At 37.7% G+C, this 27382-nt stretch overlaps 1 protein-coding gene across 1 annotated transcript; it reads right to left on the reverse strand.

The window, feature by feature from the left end:
* Positions 1–1983: 1983 nt before the first annotated feature.
* Positions 1984–17311, reverse strand: LOC109399522 (alpha-1,3-mannosyl-glycoprotein 2-beta-N-acetylglucosaminyltransferase). Its single transcript, XM_019671972.3, has 5 exons — positions 15991–17311; positions 4597–4701; positions 4442–4532; positions 4198–4368; positions 1984–4138 (listed from the first exon to the last, which is right to left on the reverse strand). Exons 1-5 carry the CDS (start codon positions 16902–16904, stop codon positions 4025–4027), a joined length of 1395 nt encoding a protein of 464 aa, XP_019527517.3. The 5' UTR covers positions 16905–17311; the 3' UTR covers positions 1984–4024.
* Positions 17312–27382: the final 10071 nt, after the last annotated feature.

Consider the following 27382-nt stretch of genomic DNA (forward strand, 5'->3'; position numbering starts at 1 on the left):
GAATCTAGTTTTACATCAAGGATTGTAATGAACATATGAGAGCTGACACCTGACCCTCTTCTGAGCATATGCTCTAATAGACCCGGAAACTTGGATATCGGCTAACAGAAACTCATAAGGGACCCCCAATCGGACTGGGAAAGGAACAAGAACCACACACCAACATCCTCGTGCTCATCATTCTACCATAGCACATTGGTCGGGCTCCATACAAAGGGGCGGCCAAAACTCTCAAAAGACGAAATTGATATTTTTAAACTTTCACCTTATAACAAAGTTAATGTATTGTACTTTTATGATTCTTAATTAAAAGCATACCAGCATTTGTATTTCAATGACATTTTCACTGCCAAAGTGGCCTAAGTCATAAAATTGAAAAATGAATTATTCGAAAAAAGTAATATAATAATATTTTGAGAATGGAATATGTGTTTTAAGTTATCCAGCATATGAGAGCTTGTTATTGGACTGTTTGAATGCACGTATGGTGCAAAATTAATATGTCACAAAACTTTTCAAATTTTCATATATTGTACCTTAGAAATTTTGGCAATTTTTAAGTTAAAAAACGGTTGGTGTCGTCACGTGTCGCCGCAATTTCGGATAGTACATCTTAAACATCATGCTTAGAGCTGCCTAAAAACGTTTAAATATTTTGCAGAAACTTGCAGTTTTTCAAATTATAGCTATTTAAAAAAGTCATGTTTTTTCATATTTTTAAAGTTATTTTTCCATTTTTTACTGAAATAAAATTTATCTTTCCACATTTTTCACACGTTTTGAACAAACTTGATTGGAATTGATCGAAAGATGATCATTTATTTAAATTCGAATTGGTGTTTTAAAAAAACAACGCAAAAAATATGGGGTTTACTGATTTTCACCGTTTTTGAAATCATTGAAATTACGTTATTTTTGAATACTCCTTTTTAAGTACTAAAAATACTATATAGCATATCTAGGCAACCTATAACTTCGATTAAACACATAAAAAGAGTTTTGGCCGAACTTTATCTTTTTCCGACCATTGTGCATAGATCGGGTAGAAAAGTGACAGCAGCGCAAAGGCAACCAGTTCGATATAGGGCACTGCATTGTTTTGATTTTGTATGGGTTTTTGACATTTCTTGGCCTTGTTGTTTACAAAATTTCTGTAAGAGTGAAAGAGAAGGAGAGAATTTCATGCAGTGTCCTATTGGAATCGCTCACGCAGTGCCAGTGGACAAAAGAGCTGTAAATTATTGCGGAGATTCCACCTGTTTAGACTCCTGAGCGAAAATTAGTTGCGTGGATTTTTATTGCGTGGGCCCACAGATATAAAAACAGACCGCGTCCTGGTGAATATTTTACGCTGCGTTGTTAGGTACACATTTGGTGATAGTTTTGCATTGTTTACAAACTTTTAATATGCACCTACGCTGAAAATGAGCCTTATCATTTATTTGCGTCGGAATCTGTAAAACTTCGCAACGGGCAATAGGTTAAATGCAGGCTTATTCTGCGCGGCGTGTGAGGTGAGACGAACGGTTTCGTCTCACGTGACGTGAGACGACTAATGTAAATCAAATGGGGGCGAGTCGACTTTTGTCACCTCATTCGACTCGTCTCACCTCACACGCCGCGCAGAATAAGCCTGATGGTATAAAGAATAAACCAACCCGACTTGAACCCTACGTTATGCAAACCCAACCCGACCCAAATCCGAAATTTTCAAGCCCCAACCCGACCAGTGCCCGTCGGATTTGGGTAGGGTTTTTAGGTTTGAAAGCCCGAAACCCGACCATCTCTATGACGAAGATGGTGCGCTACTAAAGATAGTGATCTACTATAGAGCGGTTATATGTGCACGGCGTATGGTAGATAAATCAATGTTCCAATATTTCAGTTGAAAAAGTTCAGGGACGTTTTTCAGAAAAAAAACGCTTACACGAATAGGGAGTCTTCATTTTTTAGGTCGGTAAAACTAAACTTATCCTGAACGTGTACAGTATCACTGCCAATCACAGGCGAATATATAATTTTATTTTATATCCTTATTACTTTCAATGTTATAGTGTATCATAATGTTCTCCTTTGCTACAGTTAGAAATTCACCACCAAAACCATTCTGAGATCTTCTTCATTTTCATAGTTTTGTTATTTTTTTGTGCATTGTTCTTTTATGAAACAGGTAGCAGGTGAACCATGGAATTTTATACATACAGGTTTTTTTTTCTTATGTTAGTATGATTGTGATGGAATAACTCACGTGGGTCTGGATGAGATATGAGCATTTTAATTCAAGAAGTATAGTGTTGGGTTAGGTGTTTTTCAGATTTGGCTCATTCTTGCGATCTCTAGACAGTGTCTGTTCTTTTTTTTAAAACAATATATCCTTACAGTATTGCTTTCTCCTTCTTTTCTCTTTTATAAAACACATAATTTAAATGCCATTCATTTTTTTTTATAATCAAGATACTGGCATTTCAAAAGATGTCCGATAAACGTTTTGACTAGTATCAAATTCAAAACAAAATCATCCTATAAATCATTTTTAATCAATTGCTGCATTGATTTAGCGTAGCTTCTCAGGTGTAGTTGCTTGTTACTGGTTCAACATGTCTTCGGTAAAATAAATTAAAATCTAAACCTATGATGCTTGTACCCGACCAACATATAGTAAACTAACATTCAAATCACGCGCGTGATACATAGGGCCTGTCCATAAACTACGTAGACTCTTAGGGGGGGGGGGGGGGGGGGGGGTCTGGCCAAAGTCTACGCTCCATACAAATTTTGAAAATGTTGTATGAACAAAAGTCTACGAGGGGGGAGGGGGGGTCTGAGATGGCCGAAAAAAAGTCTACGTAGTTTATGGACAGCGTCTAAATACATAAACACCGACGAGGCGATAATCGAAAATCGAGACACTGCATATGTGTTTTATCGATTTGCCGGTGCGGTGGTAACAGGTCAAACTTAGAGTAAAGGGAATAAACTAGGTACTTGGTACAGAAATTATCCTATGTTACACTGAAAAAACTTTTTCTGCAACCTTTGTCACTGCTGTTATGTCTCCTATTATTAGTTTATTTTTTGTGTTGTTTTGGAAAAAATGGGTAGGTAGGTATGTATATAAATATGATTAAATTTATTTTAATTTAAATTTTTTTTCTCCAAGTAGAAACAATTTCAATTATTTTAATTTATTTTCAAAATTTTGGTATTTAACTAAGTGAAGACTCCTTCGAAATCATCAAAGTCATACTCATTAGCAGTCCCTGAATACCCCAAAATAAATATTCTTTATGGTTTATGATTTTGGTGCATATTCACCATAGGCATAATTTTAGTATTTTTTCCTAAAATACCGTATAAAATAGAAAACGTTTCTACAAGTTTAGAAATGAAAGCCGAAAGTCTCAATAGTAATGATATCTTTGCAATTTCTTCATTTTATAGACATCTAAGTCTATAAAAAAAATCTTAAAATGTGTACTAAAACATAAAAGTGATTAAAAATCCGATGAAAAACGATTGGATTAACCGTAGGTACTTATACAAAGGCAGAATTTTAGCAGTGCATAATTTGATGTTCTAGGAGTGTTTCCGAAATACTCTCATAGAGACTTACAAATTGCATAAGGTAACATAAAAAGTTTTTTATTGGAACACGGTGTTACCGAAACAACTTAAGTATTTTCAAAAGAAAACGTAATTTTAATAAAAAAAATCATAAACAGGAATGAAAGTTAGTGTGATGCTGCTATCTTTTGCCGGGCCGGGATGGGATATTGTAACAGTGTTGGCAATCTGTGTTGTCGAGGCCTATCTTGAGCATCGCATTTCCTTCAGGGAACATCAATAGTTTTCAGTCTGTTAATTTTTAGCACTGTAGTAGCTGTGGGGAAATGCTTGATTGGTTCGGCTACCTCAAGCCGGTAGTTTTTTTTTTATATTTTAGCAAAGTTTAAATTAACTTCAAAAGATTGCTTAAAAATAGACTAAAACTTGAACGTTGCTGGTAGTAGACTATCCGTTGCTGTTAACTCCAGGTTAAATCGTACCCTTTCCAGTTGGTGTTCGGTGCCAAATAGACTCGCTGCCCATTGTAGAAGAATGATACTACACCGCGATAAGCAGTGCGTGGGACACCACTCTAAAAAAACGAGAAAATCTATGGAGACCCTTTTCTGTTGAAGTTACAAAAGCCTTTACCTTAAAATCGTCCATCAGTCCTAAACTCTTCGTCGCTCGTTTGTACTGCTCTTTGGTTAGATAGGTTATTCGCACTGGTTCTTTTGTAGTCACAAGTCCACGTTTCAGTTCATCCAAAGTCACTACCGGACTTTGATAGACAGCCTTCAAGAATATCTCATCGTAGATACTCTAGGAAATAAGATCCGCACAAATTAAGATAATATTGGACAAACAGTGATTTAAACAACGACTTCAAAATTACCTTTTGCAAATACGTAAGATTCATTTTCGTAAAGCTGACAAAATCTTCACTGAGTTTTATATACTTAAGGTGTTTATCAAAGAATAGGCCACTGAAAACAACAGCAAACATTATATGACAACTATTGTTTGGGTACTTACAAATATTCTACTCACTTTGATACTCCAACCTTCCCGAAAGTTCGTGTACGAGGCAGTTCTGGTCGGATACAAGCTCTTTCTTTTCGCTGCTCTGGTTGTCGTATCCAGTCGTCCCAAAAACTGGAAGAATATTAAATTGGCGAAGGTTGTTAGTCTAGGGCTTAGATTGAAACTAGGCAAAAATGATTAGATAAACGGCTATGAGATCGAATTATTAAATTAACTTCTAAAATATCAACCTACAATATAGACATCTTTTCAAAGCTTAATACTTAAAACGCATTGCACAATGGGTCCAGAGTAGGGCAGTTCAGATTTCAAACATGTTGGAAATTCAATGCTCCCATATGTTCATTACAATCCTTGGTGCAAAACTAGAGTCCTGTCAAATTTTCAGCCATTTCGGTGGTGATTTAATGGTAGCCCAAGAGCAAAATAGGTTTGTATGGGAATTACTATGGAGAATTTTCAAAAAAAGTTCTCCACGTTGTAGAGCATCCACACATGGATAAAGTCATAGGGTCAAAGCCAAATTGAATTCTTCAGATCTCAATGATGAATGTTGCCGAAGACCGGAACTTATTTCGACAATCGGCAAAAAAGATATTAAACAAATTCTAACTCGCATGGGCATCTTCTTACACGATGTCCTGCAAGGTGTGCTAGAAGCTGACACGCATACTATGATTGCGTGTCAAGCGTGTCGGTCGAGCTGTGGTCTTCTGTTCAAGCATGCATGGATGAATGTTGATTAATAACTTTTGACTCGTGAGTCAAAACGAGTTGCGGTCTTCGGCAACATTCATCATTGAGATCTGAAGAATTCAATTTGGCTTTGACCCTATGACTTTATCCATGTGTGGATGCTCTACAATGAGGAGAACTTTTTTTGAAAATTCTCCATAGTAATTCCCATGCAAACCTATTTTGCTCTTGGGCCACCATTAAATCACCACCGAAATGGCTGAAAATTTGACAGGACTCTAGTTTTGCACCAAGGATTGTAATGAACATATGGGAGCTTTGAGTTTTTATTATTTTTGAAGTCTGAACTGCCCTAGTCCAGAGCCGTATTTACGAAGACAAAAATGTTTGTGCCTAAACCATAAGTTTTCGATACATGGTGTCTTTGGGAAACTTTCTTCTTATTTTTTGACCTTTTTTCTCATTATTGTGAAATTAGGGTGGTCCCTCTAGTTTCGCTGATCCAAACATCTGCTTTTTAATAGTTTTATGTACGTTCACAAAATGTTCTACAAAGTTGTAAAAGAACTTATTTGGAGCAAGTTTGCCGAAGAAACCATTATTCTATCTCTTATGGTTCCTAACTTATAATTTTTTAAAAGATTCATGTTAGGGTGATCCATGAATTTTAGTTTTCCTGAAATAACTTTTAATTCGTTCGTTTCTCGTAAACACTTTGTTCCGAACACTTTTAGAACTATCAACGACGCATATTTTTTCCAAAGAGCTCAAAGTTCTAACTCTCATAGTTAAGAAGATATTGGTATTTTTCTTCGAAAATTCACTTTTTTTTTCAAAATGTCATATCTCAAAAAGGAGCAAATGGATTTTCAATCTCCCGGTTGCATTGGAAAGATCGTACTCTGTTCTTTTTATGGTGAAAAAACTGTATGTACCTTTTTTGTTTAAAGCTTTTTATTGAATTTTGAAAATACGATTTTTTTCATGGAAAAGCAGTTGTAACTTTGAAAATCGATGAGATACAAACTTGGCGTCTTCGACAAAATTGTGAGTTTTTAGATGCTATAAAAGTGCCCTGAGCGAAGGAGCACCCAGAAACAGGATTAACATAATGGATGACAGTCAAGCAGTGGAACCACCAACACTGGATGAGGTTACAAAGGCCCTTATGGAGCTGAAAAACAGCAAGGCTGCTGGGAAGGACGAGATCCCGGTCGAACTTCTTAAGCACGGAAGCGAGCAGCTACATCAATCAATCCATCAGATTATTATAAAGATTTGGGAGGATGAAGAATTGCCCACTAGTTGGTTGGATGGCCTCATATGCCCAATCTACAAGAAAGGGCACAGACTGGAGTGTGCCAATTACAGAGGGATTACCCATTTAAATTCGGCGTATAAGATACTGTCGCGTGTCCTGTTCAACAGACTGCGACCTCTTGAGGAGTCCTTCGTCGGCGAATACCAGGCTGGTTTTCGTGAGGACCGATCAACGACGGATCAAATGTTTACCCTGCGGATGATCCTAGATAAATTTCGGGAATATAACTTGCAGACTCACCATCTGTTCATTGTTTTTAAAGCAGCGTACGATTCAGTGAAAAGAAATGAGCTTTGGCAGATAATGTCAGAACATGGTTTTCCGGCGAAACTAATTAGGCTGATACGCGCAACGCTGGATGGATCAAAATCAAGTATTCGGATCGCGGACGAAGTGTCTACGTCGTTTGTGACCTTGGATGGATTGAAGCAGGGGGATGCTCTTTCAAATTTATTGTTCAACATTGCACTCGAAGGAGCGATTAGGAGGTCAGGCGTGCAGAGGAATGGCTCTATCATCACTCGGTCGCACATGCTCATCGGTTTTGATAACGATATTGATCTCATCGGCATCGATCGTAGGGCAGTGGAGGAAGCTTATGCTCCTTTGAAGAGAGAGACAGCGAGGATAGGCTTGACGATTAACTCTACCAAGACGAAGTACATGATAGCGGGTAGAGACAGAAGCAGGCCTAGAGGTGTTAGTGCTGAGGTAGTGATTGATGGGGAAGTGTTTGAAGTTGTTGAAGAATTTGTTTATCTTGGAACACTTGTGACATGTGACAATGACGTTTCCCGTGAAGTGAAAAGGCGTATTGCAGCTGCGAATAGAGCCTTTTACGGATTGCGTAGCCAGCTTAGGTCCCGTAACTTGCAAACGCAAACAAAATTCGCTCTGTATAAGACGCTGATTCTTCCGGTTGCCCTCTACGTCACGAAGCGTGGACGTTAAAGGAGGTAGACCGAAAAGCTTTTGGAGTTTTTGAGCGCAAAGTGCTGCGGACAATTCTCGGTGGGAAACAAGAAAATGGAGTGTGGCGCAGACGCATGAATCACGAGTTGTACCAAGTGTACGAAGATGCGAATATTGTGAAACGTATAAAATACGGCAGACTTCAGTGGGCTGGACACGTAGTGCGAATGTCGGAAGAAAGAATAGCAAAAACAATATTCAGCAGAGAACCCGGTAGAGGTAGGCGACTTCGTGGGCGGCCGCGAACTCGCTGGCTGCACGCGGTTGAAGAAGACGATTTCTACACGTTCGGGGAAACTGGAGGAACATCGCCCAAGACCGACGAAGATGGTGCTCTACTATACGCTCGGCATTGGAGTAAAGTTACTTTGTAGCCAACAAGGTATCAAGGTAGGTAAAAGTGCCCAGAACAAAGTCAGGGTGTCTACTCACTTACGAAAATAAAATTCCCTGATTTTTCCAGGTTTTTTCCAGGTCTCAGAAAATAATTCCAGGTTCAGAAATAATAACTACTAACAGAAATAAATTGAACGAACCATCAAATTTGCCATATACACGACAGAGAAGAATTTGGCGAATTGTGTTAGAAGAAATTTGTGGCGGCATTAGTAGATTTATTTCTGGTTTAACTTCTGGCAGAAATGGAGCAGCTCCAAAAATATTTCCGAATTCCGAAATAAGTTACCATAGGATTTCAAATTAAATTTAATGCATAAGTGTAATTGTTTTTTTTTTGTCAATTAATAGAGATATTTTTATTTTAATTCATTAGGATATTGGTGAGAATCTTAAAGAAATTTTGACAAATATTTTGAATTCTGAAAATTCTAAATTGAAATAATGAAAATTTGCAACATTTCTTTAGAAACTTTATGGGATTTTTACTGTCGACATTCTTGAAAAAAATCTTGGCAAGTCTGATTCCAAAAATTATTCGAAAAGTCTATACAGGCATGTCTTTTAAGAATTCGCTTCTAAGTGTTCTAAACTCCATCAGTTCATATTTTTTTCTAATATTTTCAGGAAAAAAACTTCTAAACTACATACTATTTAAAACAACTCCTAGACAATCTAACATTTTGGGAAGCTCCTCATTGGTTCAGCCACATTATTTGCCAGAAGTTTTACCAACCATTCCTTGTAGGGGATTTGTTAAAAAATAATTTAACAATGATCAGGGATTTGTACGGTATTCTTGCAGGGGTTCCTTAGAAATATTTCCAGAAGGTCCTGTACAAATTTGCCTAGGTGAATTTCTAAAAATTTCCTCAAGGTTTGTACCCAAAGAGTCTATTAGAAATTATTCAAGCAATCACGTCAGCCATTTTTAAGCACACGACTAAAATCCTCACTCTTTTTAGATGTTTTTTCTGGTACAGATATGTTCAGATTTCCATCAGACTATTTTCCGGAACTTCTGAACCTTAATTTTTTTTTTAGATTGGAGTACTGTCAGATTTATTTCTAGCTTCATATTTCAATTCAGTAACAAATTTTGAAAACGACGTATAATCAATGGTGTAGCATTGATTATACGTCGTTTTCAAAATTTGTTGCTGAATTATTTGTTATACGGATTTTTTTATCTAGCTATTTCAGAAAACGTCTTAATGATTTCTGTTAGAAGTCATCGATCAAAGAAACAAATGCTTAAGAAAATTCTGCGAGATTTTTTTTTTAAGATTCTGGAATTTCCTTGTAGAAATTTTCTAAGATACACCAGAAATCAAAAAATAAATCTTGAAGCATTTCAGCTTAATTGCAAAATAAAGCTATTAATTATTATTAATAATATTATACACGCAGAGAAATAAATTGTAAACACAATTCAATTCCAGTTCAAATCAACCGATTTTTCAGTTTGCTATAGCAACAAACTGATTTCTAGTTTAAACTAAACTGTTCAATTGTTTGATAACACAAATATTTTTATTTACCAAAATTTTTGACAGTTTCTAATGCCACACTGAGATTTTGTAGTTTCAACATAAAATAATGGATTGTTTCAAACGACAGCAATTTTGCAACTAACAAATCCGGAATGTGATTGTGTTGGTGACGGCAGCTCCTGCGGCTGCTCGGAAATCTATTTTTAGACACTCGACAAGCGGATGGAAAGTAAAACGAATTAAAAACAGACAAAAAGGTGAAACCGACCAACATTTTGTGGATGCTGTTTTGAGTACCTGCGCGTTATCCATCACGGCCAAGACTGTACTTAGAAGTTGCGGTGATGGATTTGCTACACCTTCCTCGTTGTGGCGAAGTTTGGGTAAGAATTTTAAAGATGTGTGAGTCCTTCCAAGCCCTGTTTGCGATCCCCAATTTGTAGAAACAAATGAAGTTTCTAACGTTAAATATATGGAATGATGGTTATATGTTGTTTTAATCGATAAACACTAAGTAGGAATAAAGAAATATAACTTTGGAGTAAGTAAATTATCAGTTTGAAAATCAACCATGCGTTTTATTGTTTCAAATAGGCGTAATTTTTCTACGTGTACTTTATTTTAGAGATTTTCAGCCCTAAGCTGGATCATCTCTTGAAGCCATTGAAGAACTGCTAGAAATTTCTCCCAAGCTTCGGACGCCTATTCCCCTCCAAGATCTATCAAAATCAACTACATGAATTTTTAAACCGTAATAAAACCAATAAAAAACTCCATGAATTCTGAAGAATCTTATTCAACAAATGTAAGCAATGGTTCCATATAAGTTCACCAGAATTTATTTATAAAATTTATTTTGATCTAGTTCAAACTGGTTTCTTTGGAAATTGCTTTCCACCAAAAATTCCCTGATTGACTCCGGAATTCCCTGATAATTCCAGGTTTTTTCCAGGGTAAATGAAATTCCCTGATAATTGCAGGTTTTCCAGGTTTTTCCAGGTAGTAGACACCCTGAAAGTATTGCGAAAAAATCAACACATAAAATTATATTGAGTAAAAACAGATTTTCATATGAAAAATGACACATTTCAAGCAAATTCAACTCGTCTTTGTTAGATAGATCAAAGTAGCTTGGTAAATGGTCATCCATTTCATTGTAGAACCAATGTTTATTTATACTGTCATCACCATTTAGGCACAATGTTGATAAGATATTGTAAATCATGTACTAGTGATTGACATTTTCACTATCCATACATTGAAGTGATGAAATTGAAATTAAATTGATGGAAATCAGCCCAAAACCACATTTTAAGTTGAGTTCATTGACGAATTATAGATTATAAGCAAGTTTAAATATTTTCAACATTGTTACTTCGATCTATCTAACAAAGACTAGTCGAGTTTGCTGAAATTGTTCCGCTTTCCATATGAAAATCTGTTTTACTCAATATAATTTTATGTGTTGATTTTTTCGCAATACTTTGTTCTGGGCACTTTTATAGCAGCCAAAAACTCACAATTTTGTCGAAGACACCAAGTTTGTATCTCATCGATTTTCAAAGTTACAACTGCTTTTCCATGAAAAAATCGTATTTTCATAATTCAATAAAAAGCTTTAAACAAACAAGGTACCTTTGATAATTTTGTCTTGCTAAGTTTTCGAAATATTCAAAATTCTCATTCGGGGCTCCTGAATAACTGGGCAACAGCAAGAACAGTTCATCCAATGTTAATGACCGACAATCTCCACCAAAAGATTGTATTATTTCTTGATATGATTCTCCTGGAAAATTGTTGATGTTCCGCTGAACGTGTGTAGAGGATCCTCCCAAAGATGATTGAGCTCCAGAAAAAAAATGGTACTTCGATAGAGTTCCGTTGATCCGAAAAAGGAAATCCAGTTCCGAAATTTCCCGAATCACGCTTATCCGAAGATCTCTGGCTACTCATACTCATCGTAGGGTTTGTTGGTACCCCAATTCTGAATTGAAGAATACACTTCTTTTCATTTTGGAGGTTGTTTATTGAATGTCAGTGTTTTACAATGTTCAACAAGTCAAACCCTAAGTCATTACCTACTTTGGATTACACTCATTCATTACTACAATGCGTTGGACATTCCAGTATACCGTAAAGTATTCAGTAAAGTTGGAACCAACTATTCATTTTACCCCCAAGCTCTGTTTGTTTTAAAGTTACTTATAAAACTTTAGTAAAAACAATACCTATTTTTTCTTCACTAAATAGGCGCTGTTCATAAACTACGTAAACTTTTTTCGGCCATCCCAGACCCCCCCCCCCTCCCCCCTCGTACACTTTTGTTCATACTGTGTTGGGCGCCGTGCCTTTGTTGGAGAAGGCTTTCTCTATTAGTTAAGTCGGTAACCGAACTCAGGAGGGCTTTGAAAAAGTAACCTCCAGTTCGGGCCGAAAGACTGCCAGAGTTAGCTTCCAGTCAAAGATTGTTTTGTTTATTGATTTCCTTTTGGCTTATATAGGCTGACAGAATTATTCCTATCCTATATCTTACATATGCTAAAGGGAGACGACTGGAGTGATTGCCCTAGCATGTAAATTGTTAGGTCAGTGCATTTTAGGCGCACTTGCTGGACCTACACGATTGTGCAATTTGAAACCTTTCGTTTCGAATGCGCTTGGGTACGGACCGCACGCGGAGGGGTACGGAAGAAAGGAGAATAGCGATGGGTTTGTTTTTGTCGTCACATATGGTTGTAATTACTTTGCTATGCATTTTGAGTACATTGATAGGTCCAAGGCGGATGGCCTTTAGACTATGGTTATCGTTTATGATTTTGGCTTAACAGTGGTTCACAAACGCATGCTACAATACAAAATTTTCCAAAATTACAAAAAATTACAAATACAAAATTGGTATGGAGCGTAGACTTTGGCCAGACCTCCCCGTCCCCCCTTAGAGTCTACGTAGTTTATGGACAGGCTCATATTTTCTTTTACGAGTAAATTATTGGAATATGGTATCACACATGTTGAAATTTGCGAATAATGGAAGAATTGACCATAACTACGATTATCTCAGTTTAACATCAGACCGTATTGTTTGCATGATTTTCGATATTTTCATCATTTTAAAGTGGTTTAGTTAGTTTTTAAAGTCCAATATTAGCAAAAGTAGATACCGTGCGAGCACCATATTATAGACAGCACCATATTCTGAACAGTCGGCTGATCCAAAAATGATTTATCTCTAATGAAGCAAAATATTGAATCGAGAGTTGAGGTGTTAATTTTATTGAGCCCCTCTATAGTCCAATCGTTACAAAGCGTATTGTTTTTGAATCAACTGCGAACGTAGTGCATGTGTTTGTACATAGTAAGTGAAGCTGTGTGTTCAGAATAAGGACCACGGCTTCTTATGGTGTCCATAATTAGGAACACGTCGTCCACTAACAAAAATACGTCTAGATCATGGACTGGAAGTTATGAGATTTTTTTTTTTTTTTCATAGTGATTACGGCGGTAGCACACTGTGCTTATGTTCTAACACCGCACCCTTTCCCTACGTTTGCTTCTATGAGCCTCTATTTTTGTTTCAACACACAGAAGTACGTAGGCATATCGTGGCCCAAGTCGACACTGTTTTGGCCTGCGTTGAACAAAAATAGTTTTAATAAATGTTTCCCCTTTTTTCTTTTTTTCAATTGTTTTTTTTTGTAGTATGGTCCATGTATTTAGTTAGGTTCTTGTCAATTTGTCAGTTATTCGAAGTAGATCTCCAAGGTAATAGTCAATTCAGTCATTCTGATCTGTTCTATCATAGCAGCTTTAGTCTTTGCTTTATTGAAGTGTAGTTTTATTGGAAATATGCTAAATGTCGTTATTAAAAAGAGACGTCTGGAACTGTGTCCTGCTAGTTGTTTCGTAATGCACATACGTCATGTCTTAATAATGCCTAGGAGATTAACGAAAACACGTGTGTTTGGTCGGATGTCAATTGCGTAGAAGGTCAAGGAAAACAGGTTTCTTTATTGTCAGTTGTTATGTAAGCAAGCCTCGCCAAGTTGGTCAGTTGATTGTAATAAAACAAAAATTGCTTGTCAACTATTATGTATTCATCCCCCTATAAATACTATGAAAAATATTCAAATTCGTTCTGTCCCATCGGTCCTACCTCGATAAACCATGTCATTTTCTCATGCGTGGCCTAGAAATGTCAACCTAGTCATACAAAAGTAACGTTGTTCAGTTAATAAAAAGCAGTCAGCTTTTGTCCGAAATGTCACGTCGAACACATTGATGTCAACAATGCGTTTAAATGTTCGCACGTTAGCTTCGAATCTATCAGCACAATTAAGTGCTGCAAATCTCCTTCCCACTATTAATTCGTCGGTTTATTTCAATTGCATTATTTAATGAAAATACGACCAACTAACATGGTAAAAAATCGACAAAGCGACTATGACATTAATAAATTACTAATCAAAATCAACCGAGAAACGTGGGAAATAGAGCCCAAACAACATTTTGAAGTCAGCTGGCTGTTGAAGGTTCCAAAACCTGTCACAAATCCTGTATAACTTTTATTAGGATTTGTAACGATCATCAAAACCTTCTCCATCCAACCAACTTGAAACTATTGCTTGGGAATAGAGTCTACTGAGCCCTGGCGGATCCTCCGTGTTTATCGAGCATGTCTGATGCATATGATCAGTCATACTCCATCTGCAGCAGCCGGTTCGTGATGAACCGTTGGAGGCGCATTAAAGTGTTAAAAAGGTGATATGTTTCACTAAAGAACACTACATTACAATAATCAAAATGAAACTCCTTCACTTTAATACCGTCAACCCCTGCGAACTTGGCCAGGGAAAGTTATTATGAGATTAAATTTATTTTATACATTTAGCTAGAAAACAAACCAACTTGATGCTCTTGTGGGGCAGTATCCCTAGAAACAAAAACTTCTATTTATTTCAACCTTTATTGTGAGATTCTCTTAACCCTCTAATACCCAATCCCGCCTTTAGACGGGGTATAGTTTGAGCATTTTTGTAATTTTTGTTTCGTGGAAAATCAAAATTTTTATATTTTTGGCTGATATTTAGGACTGTTCTGTATATCTCAAAATGGTTTTTGGTGTATTTTAAAGCGTATTTACATTTTTTTTTAAATCATTGAAAAATTGATGTTTTAGTCACCTTTCAGAAGTCATTGTTTATTTTGTATAGAATCGCTACAATTAACATATTTTAATTTTTTCCCAAATCATTCTATCCTTGTTTAATAGTTTAAGGAAATCGAATACACTCTGAAATTATTTTCCCTAAAATTACACGGAAAATAAAATTTTCTGTGAAAAAAATTTAAAATAATAATATTTCAACAATAATCATAAAATCTTAAAATGTTTTCATCTCAAAAAATCCGTTCCCCAAATTGGCTTCCAGGAAAAATATAAAAGTGTGGGGATGTTCAAAAATAAAAATTAGAAAAATCAGAAACTGAAATTCACGAAATCGAGAATTAAAAAGAATCATCTTCCAAAACATGTTAAAATCGATTTTAGATGACGAAATATGATGTTTAGATCGAAATCAAAAAATGTGGGTATTAGAGGGTTAACCGTTCAGAATATGGGTACCGCACAGTACAACGATGTATATGTTGTTGCATAGAACCCAATTGTTAATATATGCAAAAATACCCTGAATACCGTAAAACACCACCCTGTTCATTTTACCCACAATTCCCCTATTCCTTCTAAACATTGGCCTTGGTAGAGATAAAATTTGAATAACGGGTTCAGCCAGGTTCAGCCTTGACAAATAAGCTGTCACGCAGTTCCAACTGAAAACCCATAAAAAAGGTAGGAATCCGTCAAACAATTGCTTATAAGAGATGAGTTTGTAAATTTTAGTTTCCAATTTACAGAGATTATAGTAAAGGCGTTAACATGTTTCCCATAGAATTGCAAAAATAAACATTTCTGCATTAACATGTCTAAAGGATAACTCGTTTTGTAAACAAACATTGTTTCTGTCGCTGTAGGGCTTATCTCGATCCACCCACGCATCTGGGGGCCGTTATCAGAAAGAACGAAGATAGATATTTCTAATAACGGCCCCCAAATGCGTGGGTGGATCGAGATAGACCCTACAGCGACAGAAACAATGTTTGTTTACAAAACGAGTTAGACTTTTTAGACATGTTAATGCAGTTGATACTTGATACTTCAAAACTACTTTAGGATGACCGGTATTTCAGATTTTCGAAGTAATACATAAACTATTACTGTCATTACATGCTGCTAGCTAAATAATTCCCTGCTGGCAATATTACCCATTTTTTTCCAATGAAACGATTCCTTCTCACATCACCCTGAAGTACCAATCTGTGATTGAATTTACCAGCTGTAAATAATTAAATTCAATACAACAAACAACGATTGCGTGCCACCTGTCGATTGAAAAGCAGTAACCCCGACTGATGCCGAACAGTGATTGAAATGCAACACCAGAAATCAATACTGAAGCTACTCACGCTTTCGGCCACTTGGGCGCCAACTCCTGCCACAGCTCCTTGGTCATCATCCAGCCGAGTCCGGGGAAAAAGTCCGACCGGTAGAGCAAATCTCCCGCGCCGCCATCGATTAGACCCTCCTTCCCGTTGTCGTTCCAGGCCGAAATGCACCACAATGAGCGGTCTTTTTTCAGGATGGGGTACGTCCCCAGGAAGTACTCGTAAAAGTCCGGCGCAATGCTAAGGTCGTCCTCGACGATGATGACCGACTCGAAACCTTGCCGGAACACCGTTTTCAGCGCCCAGCCATAGTGGCGGGAAATCTTGTAGTAACCCTTGTACTTTTTCTCCTTCGGAAGAACCGTGATGTCCGATTGATCCGGCTGGCGGATGAGCGTTACGTTGTCCTTGTAGGACAAGATCATATTCCGCGTGGGTTCATCGTCACAGTCCTGCGAGACAATAATCGGGAACTGATCCGCCCGTGGCCGATGCTTAATCAGATCATCCAGGCACCGGTTGACCGACAGTCGGTTACAGGCAAACACCAGTACCGGAATGACCGGGCTATTGATGTCATCGTTGATGAACTTTTGCTGCAGTTTACTTAATGCTACATCCGCTTCCGGTCGCGGTGGGGTCTCTGCAATTTGTGCCGGAATTTCACCCAAATCCACATTGTTCGCTACCAGTGGAATTGTCTCGGTGCTGGTCGTCTTGTCCTCTTTTTGAAGTATGTTGATTATTTCCCGGTACAATTTATCTCGGTTCTCTTCGACCACTTGAATGTTCTGCTCCAGGTATCGAACCTTTTCGAGCATTTCTCGATTCTTATGCGGACTGGGATCTTTGAAGTTCTTCAGAAAGATCAGGTACGTCGTGAACACCCACCCAACCAGAATGGCCGCTATAAGAAACGTTTTCCGGGGACGCATTTCACTTCGAACCGTTGCTCAATACCGTTGTCAAACCAACAAACCGGAAGATCACTGGATTATACGACACTGAGATCGTACGACATTCAAAAAGGAGATTCCTTCGTACCGCAGCAGATTCACCAATTTGGGCACGTCAATACACACATCCTCAAATCCATCACGCACGATTGTAATCGCTATGTCCACAAACCATTGTTTATTCAGTTGGCCGTTCTACTGGGAATCCCGAATCCACCGTTTTTTTTTCAGACAAAGATTCTTATTACCGGATTGATAAGGGGGAAACCGTACAAAAAACCTGAAAAATATTACTCTTACGTGGAACAACGCCGAAAACCGCACTTTGTTTATCGAAAAAATTTGGAGGACTGCTGCGCGAGCGAGAGCGACATGAAGTTTTGCTCCCCATCCAGCTGACAGCTAAAATGCTCCCCTTTTGGCAGTGTTGCAAGGTTTCGTAATGTGATTTAGGCAGAAATGCAAAAGTCTGAATTATTTCATCCCGAATAAAACGGTATCATACAACAGTTTTACAGTGTATCATTTTCTTATTATTCATGTTATCATAAACTGGATTATTTATCGCTGATACGACATATGATATTAAGGATAGTACTTATCATATTGGGAGTTTGAATGATAGACCGAATGGGTTGTTAAGTATCGTTACCATTCAAAAACGCTATTTTTCTCGAACAAAAATTTTGCGGAATCATAGATGTTATAATCCCTTTATCATTAACTTTATGATACGACGAATAATAAAAACAAAACGGAAATATTTCACCACATCTGTTTTACCGACCCGAAAAAATGTACACCCCTGCGGGCATTTGTCGGGCACTGTCAAATTTGCTCACGATTAACTGAATCATTGTTTACTTTCGTCGTATTTTTTATTCACTGGAACGGGAATCGAACAGATTGCCGTGGCCAAAGTTGTTTCCGAAAGTTCACGGTGTTTATCCACTACACCATGTGGAACCTGTGCTCGCGGTTGACTGAAATTCGATGGTGTTGTGAAGGTGATTAAGCAGTTAACGAGGAGAACCGAGGGGAAGATTTATAGTCTTTACTATGAAGACAGTAGCTCCAGTGGAAAAATCCCCTGAAAATCCCTTTGGAGATTCCGGTTTTGCATGTGATCCGGTAAGTTTGCAGTAATTAGCCGAAACAAGCTGCTGGCATGGAAACAGCAACCGTCAAGCGAAGCAGCTCTTAGTGACAACCGAGGTGACAACGCGTTCTCTGGTAGAGCAAATTGGAGCTATCAATGTTGTGCAGTTTATTTTGTCTGCTCAGAAGTATCGAATCCTGTCACTATTACACACAATATGGAAACAACATGTGCATTTCATGCTTACTATGGCCATTGTATTGTTTAAACATTGTGAAAACTCACAAAAGCTAAAATTAATCGTCGAACTTGCAAAAAGGAAAAATAAACAATTATTCATATATCGTTAATGGTATCGTTATCATAAGTGTAATAATACTCGTAAAGTATTGAATAATGTCAATTCAGAAACTTCAATCATCGAATCATAAACCCATCGTTGCTGTTGTAATAATCATTCCACGAATTAAATTCTTATGATATGAACGATAGCTTGAACGATATATTTCTATGCGGGATAGCCTCATTATAAATATATAGAGTACTGCAAGCACCTGATCTAACCTCACTTTGTGTGACAGTTCAGCGAGCTTGTTTACAAGGTGTTAGAATTTTTAACGAGCGGTGAAAATTAAATTTACGTTTTCCGACTCCCCAAGTAACCACAAGCATTATATCATTGCACGAATTAGACTGAATATCAACCTTTCCAATGCAAAATGCAGTAAATCCACACTTCTCATGCAATAATCCTTTAGATTGGCATTATCAATGTATTGATGCATTACATTTTTTCTTTACATTAGGGTGCATTAAAAGGTGATATACGATAATTCAATAATTCAACACTGCAAAAAGAGAATAAATGCAATGTACAAACTAGCAAAGGTTGCTCTAACAATACAATTATAAAAGCTTGACTTTAATGGTAAACAAATGAAATCAAGAAGAGTGAACAACTTTACGGTCAACTCTAGCAGTCTTCAACACTTCTGGTTCGACTCCCGACCAACTTAATCTCCGTTTGAACAACCGATCCACGCCTTTCTTCAGCAAAACCTTTTTAGATATGACCTTTTCTCTTTTCTGTTGCCTGCTATCGCATCCCGAATAAAACGGTATCATACAACAGTTTTACAGTGTATCATTTTCTTATTATTCATGTTATCATAAACTGGATTATTTATCGCTGATACGACATATGATATTAAGGATAGTACTTATCATATTGGGAGTTTGAATGATAGACCGAATGGGTTGTTAAGTATCGTTACCATTCAAAAACGCTATTTTTCTCGAACAAAAATTTTGCGGAATCATAGATGTTATAATCCCTTTATCATTAACTTTATGATACGACGAATAATAAAAACAAAACGGAAATATTTCACCACATCTGTTTTACCGACCCGAAAAAATGTACACCCCTGCGGGCATTTGTCGGGCACTGTCAAATTTGCTCACGATTAACTGAATCATTGTTTACTTTCGTCGTATTTTTTATTCACTGGAACGGGAATCGAACAGATTGCCGTGGCCAAAGTTGTTTCCGAAAGTTCACGGTGTTTATCCACTACACCATGTGGAACCTGTGCTCGCGGTTGACTGAAATTCGATGGTGTTGTGAAGGTGATTAAGCAGTTAACGAGGAGAACCGAGGGGAAGATTTATAGTCTTTACTATGAAGACAGTAGCTCCAGTGGAAAAATCCCCTGAAAATCCCTTTGGAGATTCCGGTTTTGCATGTGATCCGGTAAGTTTGCAGTAATTAGCCGAAACAAGCTGCTGGCATGGAAACAGCAACCGTCAAGCGAAGCAGCTCTTAGTGACAACCGAGGTGACAACGCGTTCTCTGGTAGAGCAAATTGGAGCTATCAATGTTGTGCAGTTTATTTTGTCTGCTCAGAAGTATCGAATCCTGTCACTATTACACACAATATGGAAACAACATGTGCATTTCATGCTTACTATGGCCATTGTATTGTTTAAACATTGTGAAAACTCACAAAAGCTAAAATTAATCGTCGAACTTGCAAAAAGGAAAAATAAACAATTATTCATATATCGTTAATGGTATCGTTATCATAAGTGTAATAATACTCGTAAAGTATTGAATAATGTCAATTCAGAAACTTCAATCATCGAATCATAAACCCATCGTTGCTGTTGTAATAATCATTCCACGAATTAAATTCTTATGATATGAACGATAGCTTGAACGATATATTTCTATGCGGGATGTCAATAATGCTGGAAACCACAATTAGCATATGAGTAGTGTGCGAAGGGTGTTTTAATATTCTTATATTGAATAAATATATTCTAAAATGCATTATCAGTGGTTTAACAGAATGTAATTACAGGGATTCTAATACATATGACATAGTCGTTTTGCCCTCTACAGCAATGATTGAGACAGAAGAACAGTTTCCTTTTATTCTGCTATTCTGCTATTATTAGAACAGTTTAATTTTAGTTAATGAAATATCTGTTGTTATCACTGCAGCAGAAACAGCCCAAGGCGCCAGCACGTATGGAACTCATCTAGCGGTCTTTAACACTTTTGGTTCGACTCCCGACCCGGCAACAAAAAAATTAATCATCATTAACATTCATGTGGGGGGCATTAGCGAGGGGGGCGACACATCCAGATCTATCCAGATTATCGTCTTTTTACCCAAAATCTAACACATCTCATACACTGTGCATTATCCGTCTACATCCCTTCTATCTGCTTCCATCCAAAATCCATCTCAAATCTTTTTCTTCAAACTACTCGCATCTCTTCATCCCTTCACATCTGATCGAGGTAAACAAAGCAAACGATGTCAAACTGAAGTTTAAAACAGAATCGTGTCCAAAAAGGAACAACCGAAGCAAACCGTGGCCGTGGCCGTGCCGGACCTATGCTGAACTCAGGAGCATTTGCCAGGAACCCTTCCAGGAAAGAAATACGGATATTTACTACAAAATTACTTCGTCGAAACCTGAGTGAATCGTCAGATGCAGCCATCAATTTTCAAAAAGCAACGTCGAACCATATATAGGAGAAGCTGCCAAAATCAACAATTATGTCTGCATCGATGTAAAAGATGATGCCGGAACTACGGAAGAAGCGGAGTTCACCGCCGATATGCATTGCTACTGTGCACTGGATTTATTGCCTGGAATCCTGTAACTGCCATCGGAAGCCAGAACCTTGGTCAGAACTTCTTCTATCGGAATCAACGATCTTTTTTTTAATTTAAATACAAACTGCGCAACGCATACCATACTGATCCAAATGTTGTTTATAGATTTTGAAAGATAAACCTGGATAAAGATGAGCCCAGGAACCATTCCGGACATACTTTCGGGAACTGAGGAATGCAAGGGCTCCTACAAATATTTTCTCGAGATTTCAATAAAGGTTTCCTAGTAGAGATTTTGACACTCATTTCGGGGTTCCAGGGTGAGAATTGTTTCCGTTTCTTGTGGAGCTACTTCGGGAGTTGCATTGAGAATAATTCGGGGATTTCTATCATTACTTCTTGCGGAGGATCTTTCGGGAAGTAATTCGAAAGTTTTTTTTTCTCCGCATCTTGGTTGGAAGGAATTGCTGGTGGATTGCCTGAAAGAAATGGCAAATGGAATCCCCGGAAGGAATTTATGGAGGATTCAGTGGGGTTTCACGGAGGTTCTGATGGCAAATTTTCTAGAAAACTACTGGAGGTTTCTACGGAAGGCATTGTTGGGGGATTTGCCGAACAGAAGCATTCGCACAATGTATAGCTGAAGCTCGAGCTGAAGGATTTCCGGGAAGAAATCGCTGCAGAACTACAGGAGGTATTCCGGAGCTTATTGTTGTAAAATTCATCATAAGAAATGTTCCCAGTGAAATTACTGAAATTTTTCCTGGAAGGAATGTCTAGAGACCCTAATAAAAATGTATTATACACTGACGATTGTGCGAATGATTGCATCATTCCGTGTATGGTCAGAATGGTAGCCCGAAAGGGTTGTTAAGCACGTTGTATCATATCTTTCTATTAGGGGAGTTGTCGGATTTTCTGGAATGAATTGAAGAAGGGTTAGTGAACAATAAGGTTGTTTGGAAGGAATTACTGAAGGATAATCGGTAAGAATAGCTCGAGGATGTGACTGTAAATGGAGTATCGGTGGAGATTCCGATTATTACAAACAGTTTACGCATCACATAGCAAATTACCCTAAAAGCTGCTCATATATTTTTTTCCATAATATATTTTTTTTCCGGAAATTCATTGCGGGGTTACGGGCTGAGAATCTCTTCGTCAGTTTCATATAAGTTGCATTGGGCGAATTCCTCCGAAGTTTATTTCGAGAATTCTCGCAGAATTCCTTTCGGAAAGTCCTGCGGGAGTTCATTCAAAATTTCTCCGGATCGTGGTTATCTGGAAGAAATTGCTGGTGGGTTGGCCGGAGGCAATGGCAGATGGGTTCTCTGGAAGCTGGAGGCTCAAACTTTCTAGGAATTAAAAGCTTAAGGCGGAACAAATTGCTGGAAGATTCTTCGGAAAGAATTGCTGGACGATTCCTGGGAACGATCTACCACCGAACTTCAAAAAAGGATTCCTATTTTTTCGAAAACAAATTGCTGGTGGTTACCTCAAAAGTAATCACCATACAGTTTTCTAGAATAAATCACTGAAGGATTTACTGGATGGAGCTACTGGTAAACTTCCGGTAGAAATTGCTGAATGATTCTCCCGTTGAAATATCCTAGGTTGAAATATAGTTACAGTCCTTGTTTATGTTCGAAACAAAAACAAAAAAGTAATCATTTCAGTCAATTTCCAGTTCTATCAAACTATGTGAAAAGAGCCTAACTTTTTTTTGTACTAGGTTACATTTACGCTTCTTTCATGGCTCTTTTAATATAATTACGCAACTTAGAACAAGCAAAATGTTCATAAATTCTTGAATAAATATTTAATGCATGTGTAACTGGATTTAAAACCCATGAATAAGGTCGAAACAGATGCCATCAATCAAAACCTATTTGTTTATAAATATCAACTACACCCTTTTCAAATGCTTTACTGGACTGGCTCTCGCACATCTACTTTCTATCCATTCACATCTCCTTCTATCTCAAAGCAGCGCTCAGCAGGATTGGAAAGTTGATGCAGTGAAAAGTGGATAGCAAAATCCGAAAAATCTGACAGCAGCTCATTGATCTAAAAAAGCAGATGCATCCTTTGTGGACATCTGATGGACGATTTAGATGTGTCGTCCCCCTCGGGCATTAGTACCGTCGATAAAGAAACGGTGCTAAAAATAGATTTTTGTTTTGGTTTTTCGTGTTGCACGTATTAAGCATGTGCAAATGCAAATGTACAGCACATGCATTTATGTCACTTTAGCAATTGCTGTCAACGTGCTGCAATATGTGGCACTAATCTGATTTTAGTGGGGCCCTTTTCGACTTTAATATTGCTTCAATGAGGTGTTTAAAGTAATGCAGCATTATATACACAATTTTAAATATAAATATATGGCAAAATTGATGCACTTATATACGGCTTCGTGGTTACTTGGGTCGTAACCATTATGATACGGAAATATCGATTATATTCAACTCTCCTAGTACAAAATCAATCGTCCAGCTCGTCGTCCAGTTACCGTTTTACTGAAATTGTATCGAAAAACAATTTTGCCGGATCTCCGCCAGCGACTAAGTCCATGTAAACAAGCTCGCTGAAGTGTCAGGCTGTCAGTGCACGGCTTCGTGACATCATCTTGCAGTATCCTATTTCGTCGCACCACAAAATTGAAGGCGTCGCTTGAAGCACATGCGAAGTTGCAGTTGCGAAGTATTGACGGTTTCCTCCCTTATCGAACGCGACGATTTGAATCCGTCGCGGATGAAACCGTCGCCAGAGTCGTCGCAGCCAATCAGCAGGTGGGAGTCTGACGTTTCTCAGATCTCACTAACACAAACAGCAGCAGAAGTGGTGCTTGATTCGTTGCGATCGCGATCGATGATTCAGAAATACCGAGTGGAAGTTGGCAACACGTTTTGTTATGACCAGGGTTATGACAGCAACATACAATAAATAAATTTGAATCTATTTTTTTCTGTTGCGCATCATTAAGCTTGTTGGAAATTGCCAACTAATTTGAGAATTCCGAAATAATAATTCCGGAAATAAAACGATCCGAAGCCGGGTCTTGGTTTCAATCCGGATAAATTATAATTTTCCTGTGAAATGTCGTTACAAATTCAATATAGTGTGTACAGTTAAGCTTGTGTAATTATAATTTGTGTGTGAATTCTGTCTGTTATTTATAATGATGATGCTTATTTGTTTCTTGTCTTTCTCAGTCTTACTTACGTTTAGTTCCGTTTTTGTGACGAGTCCAGTTGTCTGTCTTTGAACCGGTCTAGTGTCCTACCGTATTGTTGTTTTAAGTTATATTTCTGTAATACAGATCGATTCGCATTCCGAATCGTATTTGTTCCCGTACTGCTATCCGTACTATAATATTAAGGTAATTTTTAGTAATTGCATGTTTGTAACAAGTAGTATCATAGTATAATTTACCCCGTTAGTTCATAAGCTTCACTGCACGGTTTTAGGGTTAAGTGCATGGAAACATTGGGTAGATAGAGTCCTGATATATTACCGTATTATTAACATAATTTTATCACTAATTAACGCATGGATACTACCTTTAGGAAATATATATATAATGAATTCACTATTTCAATTATGGGATCAGTAATAAAGTCACTACCAAATATGCTGAGCTGTAGTTTTGGGCAAACACATTATCGCAATTGGGTTTTTAAATTAAGAAAAATGTATTGATTTTTTGATTTTATACAAAAGAGCACCTTTTTCTGAACCACCATGATTTTTTTCAGATTTTTAGAACTTCATTTTGGTACCTAAAACCGCTTTCGAAGAGATTTTCCGAAATCACCTTTTGACAGCTGGCCAACTGCTTGACAGCTCCGCCCAGTACAAAATGCGACGAGGGGTGATTCGACAAATCGCTCCCATATAAACTTCAAACTGATTTTTAAATAGGTTCCCGGGCACCAAAATTCATGAAAATTTGGATTTCGGCTCAGTTTTGCATGCAGATTCTGAATATGGAATTATCTCAACACCGCTAAAGAAGCCAATTGGGTTTTTAAATTAAGAAAAATTCAATGATTTTTTATTTTTAAACAAAAGAGCACCTTTTTCTGAGCCTCTATGATTTTTTTCAGATTTTTAGAACTTTATTTTGGTATCTAAAATCAATTTCAAAGAGATTTTTTTAAATCACCTTTTGACAGCTGGGCAACTGCTTGACAGCTCCGCTCAGTACAAAATGCGACGAGGGGTGATTCGACAAATCGCTCCCATACAAAATTCAAATTGATTTTTAAATAGGTTCCCGGGCTCCAAAATTGATGAAAATTTGGATTTCGGCTCAGTTTGGCATGCAGATTCAGAATATGGAATTATCTCAACACCACTAAAGAAGCCAATTCACTTTCTATCGTCTACCTATTTATCTTCGGTCCACACTTACAGCTCTGACAGTAGGGTACCGTCAGTTCAGTCCTTCACGTTGTTATCGCTCCGCGAGGGGTTCTATTGTTGGTCATCTAGAGACACCGACACCATAGAGGCGCGGCGTATTCGCTAACAAAGCTTATTGATTGATGCACCAAGCGAAAAGAAATAGTTATTTATGTAACGAGTTGCAAAATGATGATTTTTTCAGCACAAGTTGTACATTTATATGACGAGTCTCGCGACGAGTGCTGTAAAAATCGAGTTTTGCAACGAATTGCCGAGCGAGTTGCATACATTTTTTTTCAATGAAAGACAAATTTGAACTAGAATGTGATCGTTCCACGGATCGTTCCCATCAACATCATCGTGCTTCGCGGTGGTTGAATGGGACACGTGCGGACACGTGCTCCATCGTGCTAGACACAAAATTTGGATCAAGCAAGTCGTGCTATTGCGAATCTTTTCTGAAATCCGCATACCGGCCAACAACTCGTGCGCCGACAGCCCATGCGCCGGGTTGTGCGCCATACAAAATGTAAATAAACAAGTGTCAAAATGGTTCGCGCCAAGAGCTCTATCTCTCTTAGGGTTCGGTTCCATTTTTTGTCTAAAGTATTGAACTTCCTTATGTCTGGAAATAATGTACAACAAAGATATTATTGACGGTAGCAACGCTTTTACTTCATTAAACCACTGATTAATAGTGATTTGGCTAGTGAAAAACTTGGCGCACAGGCAATCGGCGCGCAAATTGTGAGCTGGTGTGCGGATTTGAGTTAATCGTCGCAAAGTGCCCAACACACATTATACCCTGGCGCGCAAGGTAGAGGTCGAACAGAAACTTGTCGAAATGCTAAAAATTCTCGAGAAGCTCAATATAACCGTCACAGTTTTTCAAGCTCTAGCTGTGACAACTGAGATTGTCAATCAAACAAAATGAGTTGCATTATCAACCATAATGCAATTGTTTAGTATCGTGCGGAAAAGCAGGCGACTACGACACACCACTCGGATGTCAAAACTGCTACTTCTTTTTCCTTTATGCATCGATCAATTGGGTTCTTTAGGGGTATTCGGATTATTTCATAATCGGACTCTCCGCCCAAAAGTTATTCGAAATCCAAAATTTCATAATTTTTGGAGTCCGGGAACTATTTTTAAAATGCATTTAAAGTTTGTATGGGGAAATTTTTTGTTCGGGTCGAACTGTCACTTTATCGATTGAACTGTCATTATATCCACGAAAATTAAAATTGTTTTGTTAATTTAACCACAGACAAACAGACGTAACACTCTGATAATTCACGTCGTACACCGATTTAACGGCCTTTTTCAAAATTTGATAGTTGGACAACTGCCCAACCGTGGCGCTCGCATCGTTTTTGTTCGAGTTTGACGTTTGCTCACTACCGCCACCTAGTTGGTGGTCGGCCAAACATAGGCATTTAAGCATTGGGCGAATATGTTTTCGTGACTATGATTTGAATCGAAAAATGTTCGAAGTGTTACGTCTGTTTGTCTGTGATTTAACCATCAAAACAAAGGTATTGGAATCCAATAAAATCACGTGATGCTCAGAAAAATGAGCTCTTTCGATTAGGCTATAGAAAACAGCAATATTTTATTCACTAAAGAACCCAATTAAGAGCTACGATATGCACTAATCCAAGTTGAGTTGCGCATATAGACGAGTACAGTGCCGATTCGTTCGTTAGCTGCTCGTTAGATGGGCTGTCTCGATGGTTGGATGTTCACTGGTTGGAGAAAAATTCAACTAAAAGCACTGTCAATGTCAAAATTGATGTCAAAATGAGTTTGACGTC

Source organism: Aedes albopictus, chromosome 2 (assembly GCF_035046485.1).
Source record: "Aedes albopictus strain Foshan chromosome 2, AalbF5, whole genome shotgun sequence".
NCBI lineage: Eukaryota > Metazoa > Arthropoda > Insecta > Diptera > Culicidae > Aedes > Aedes albopictus.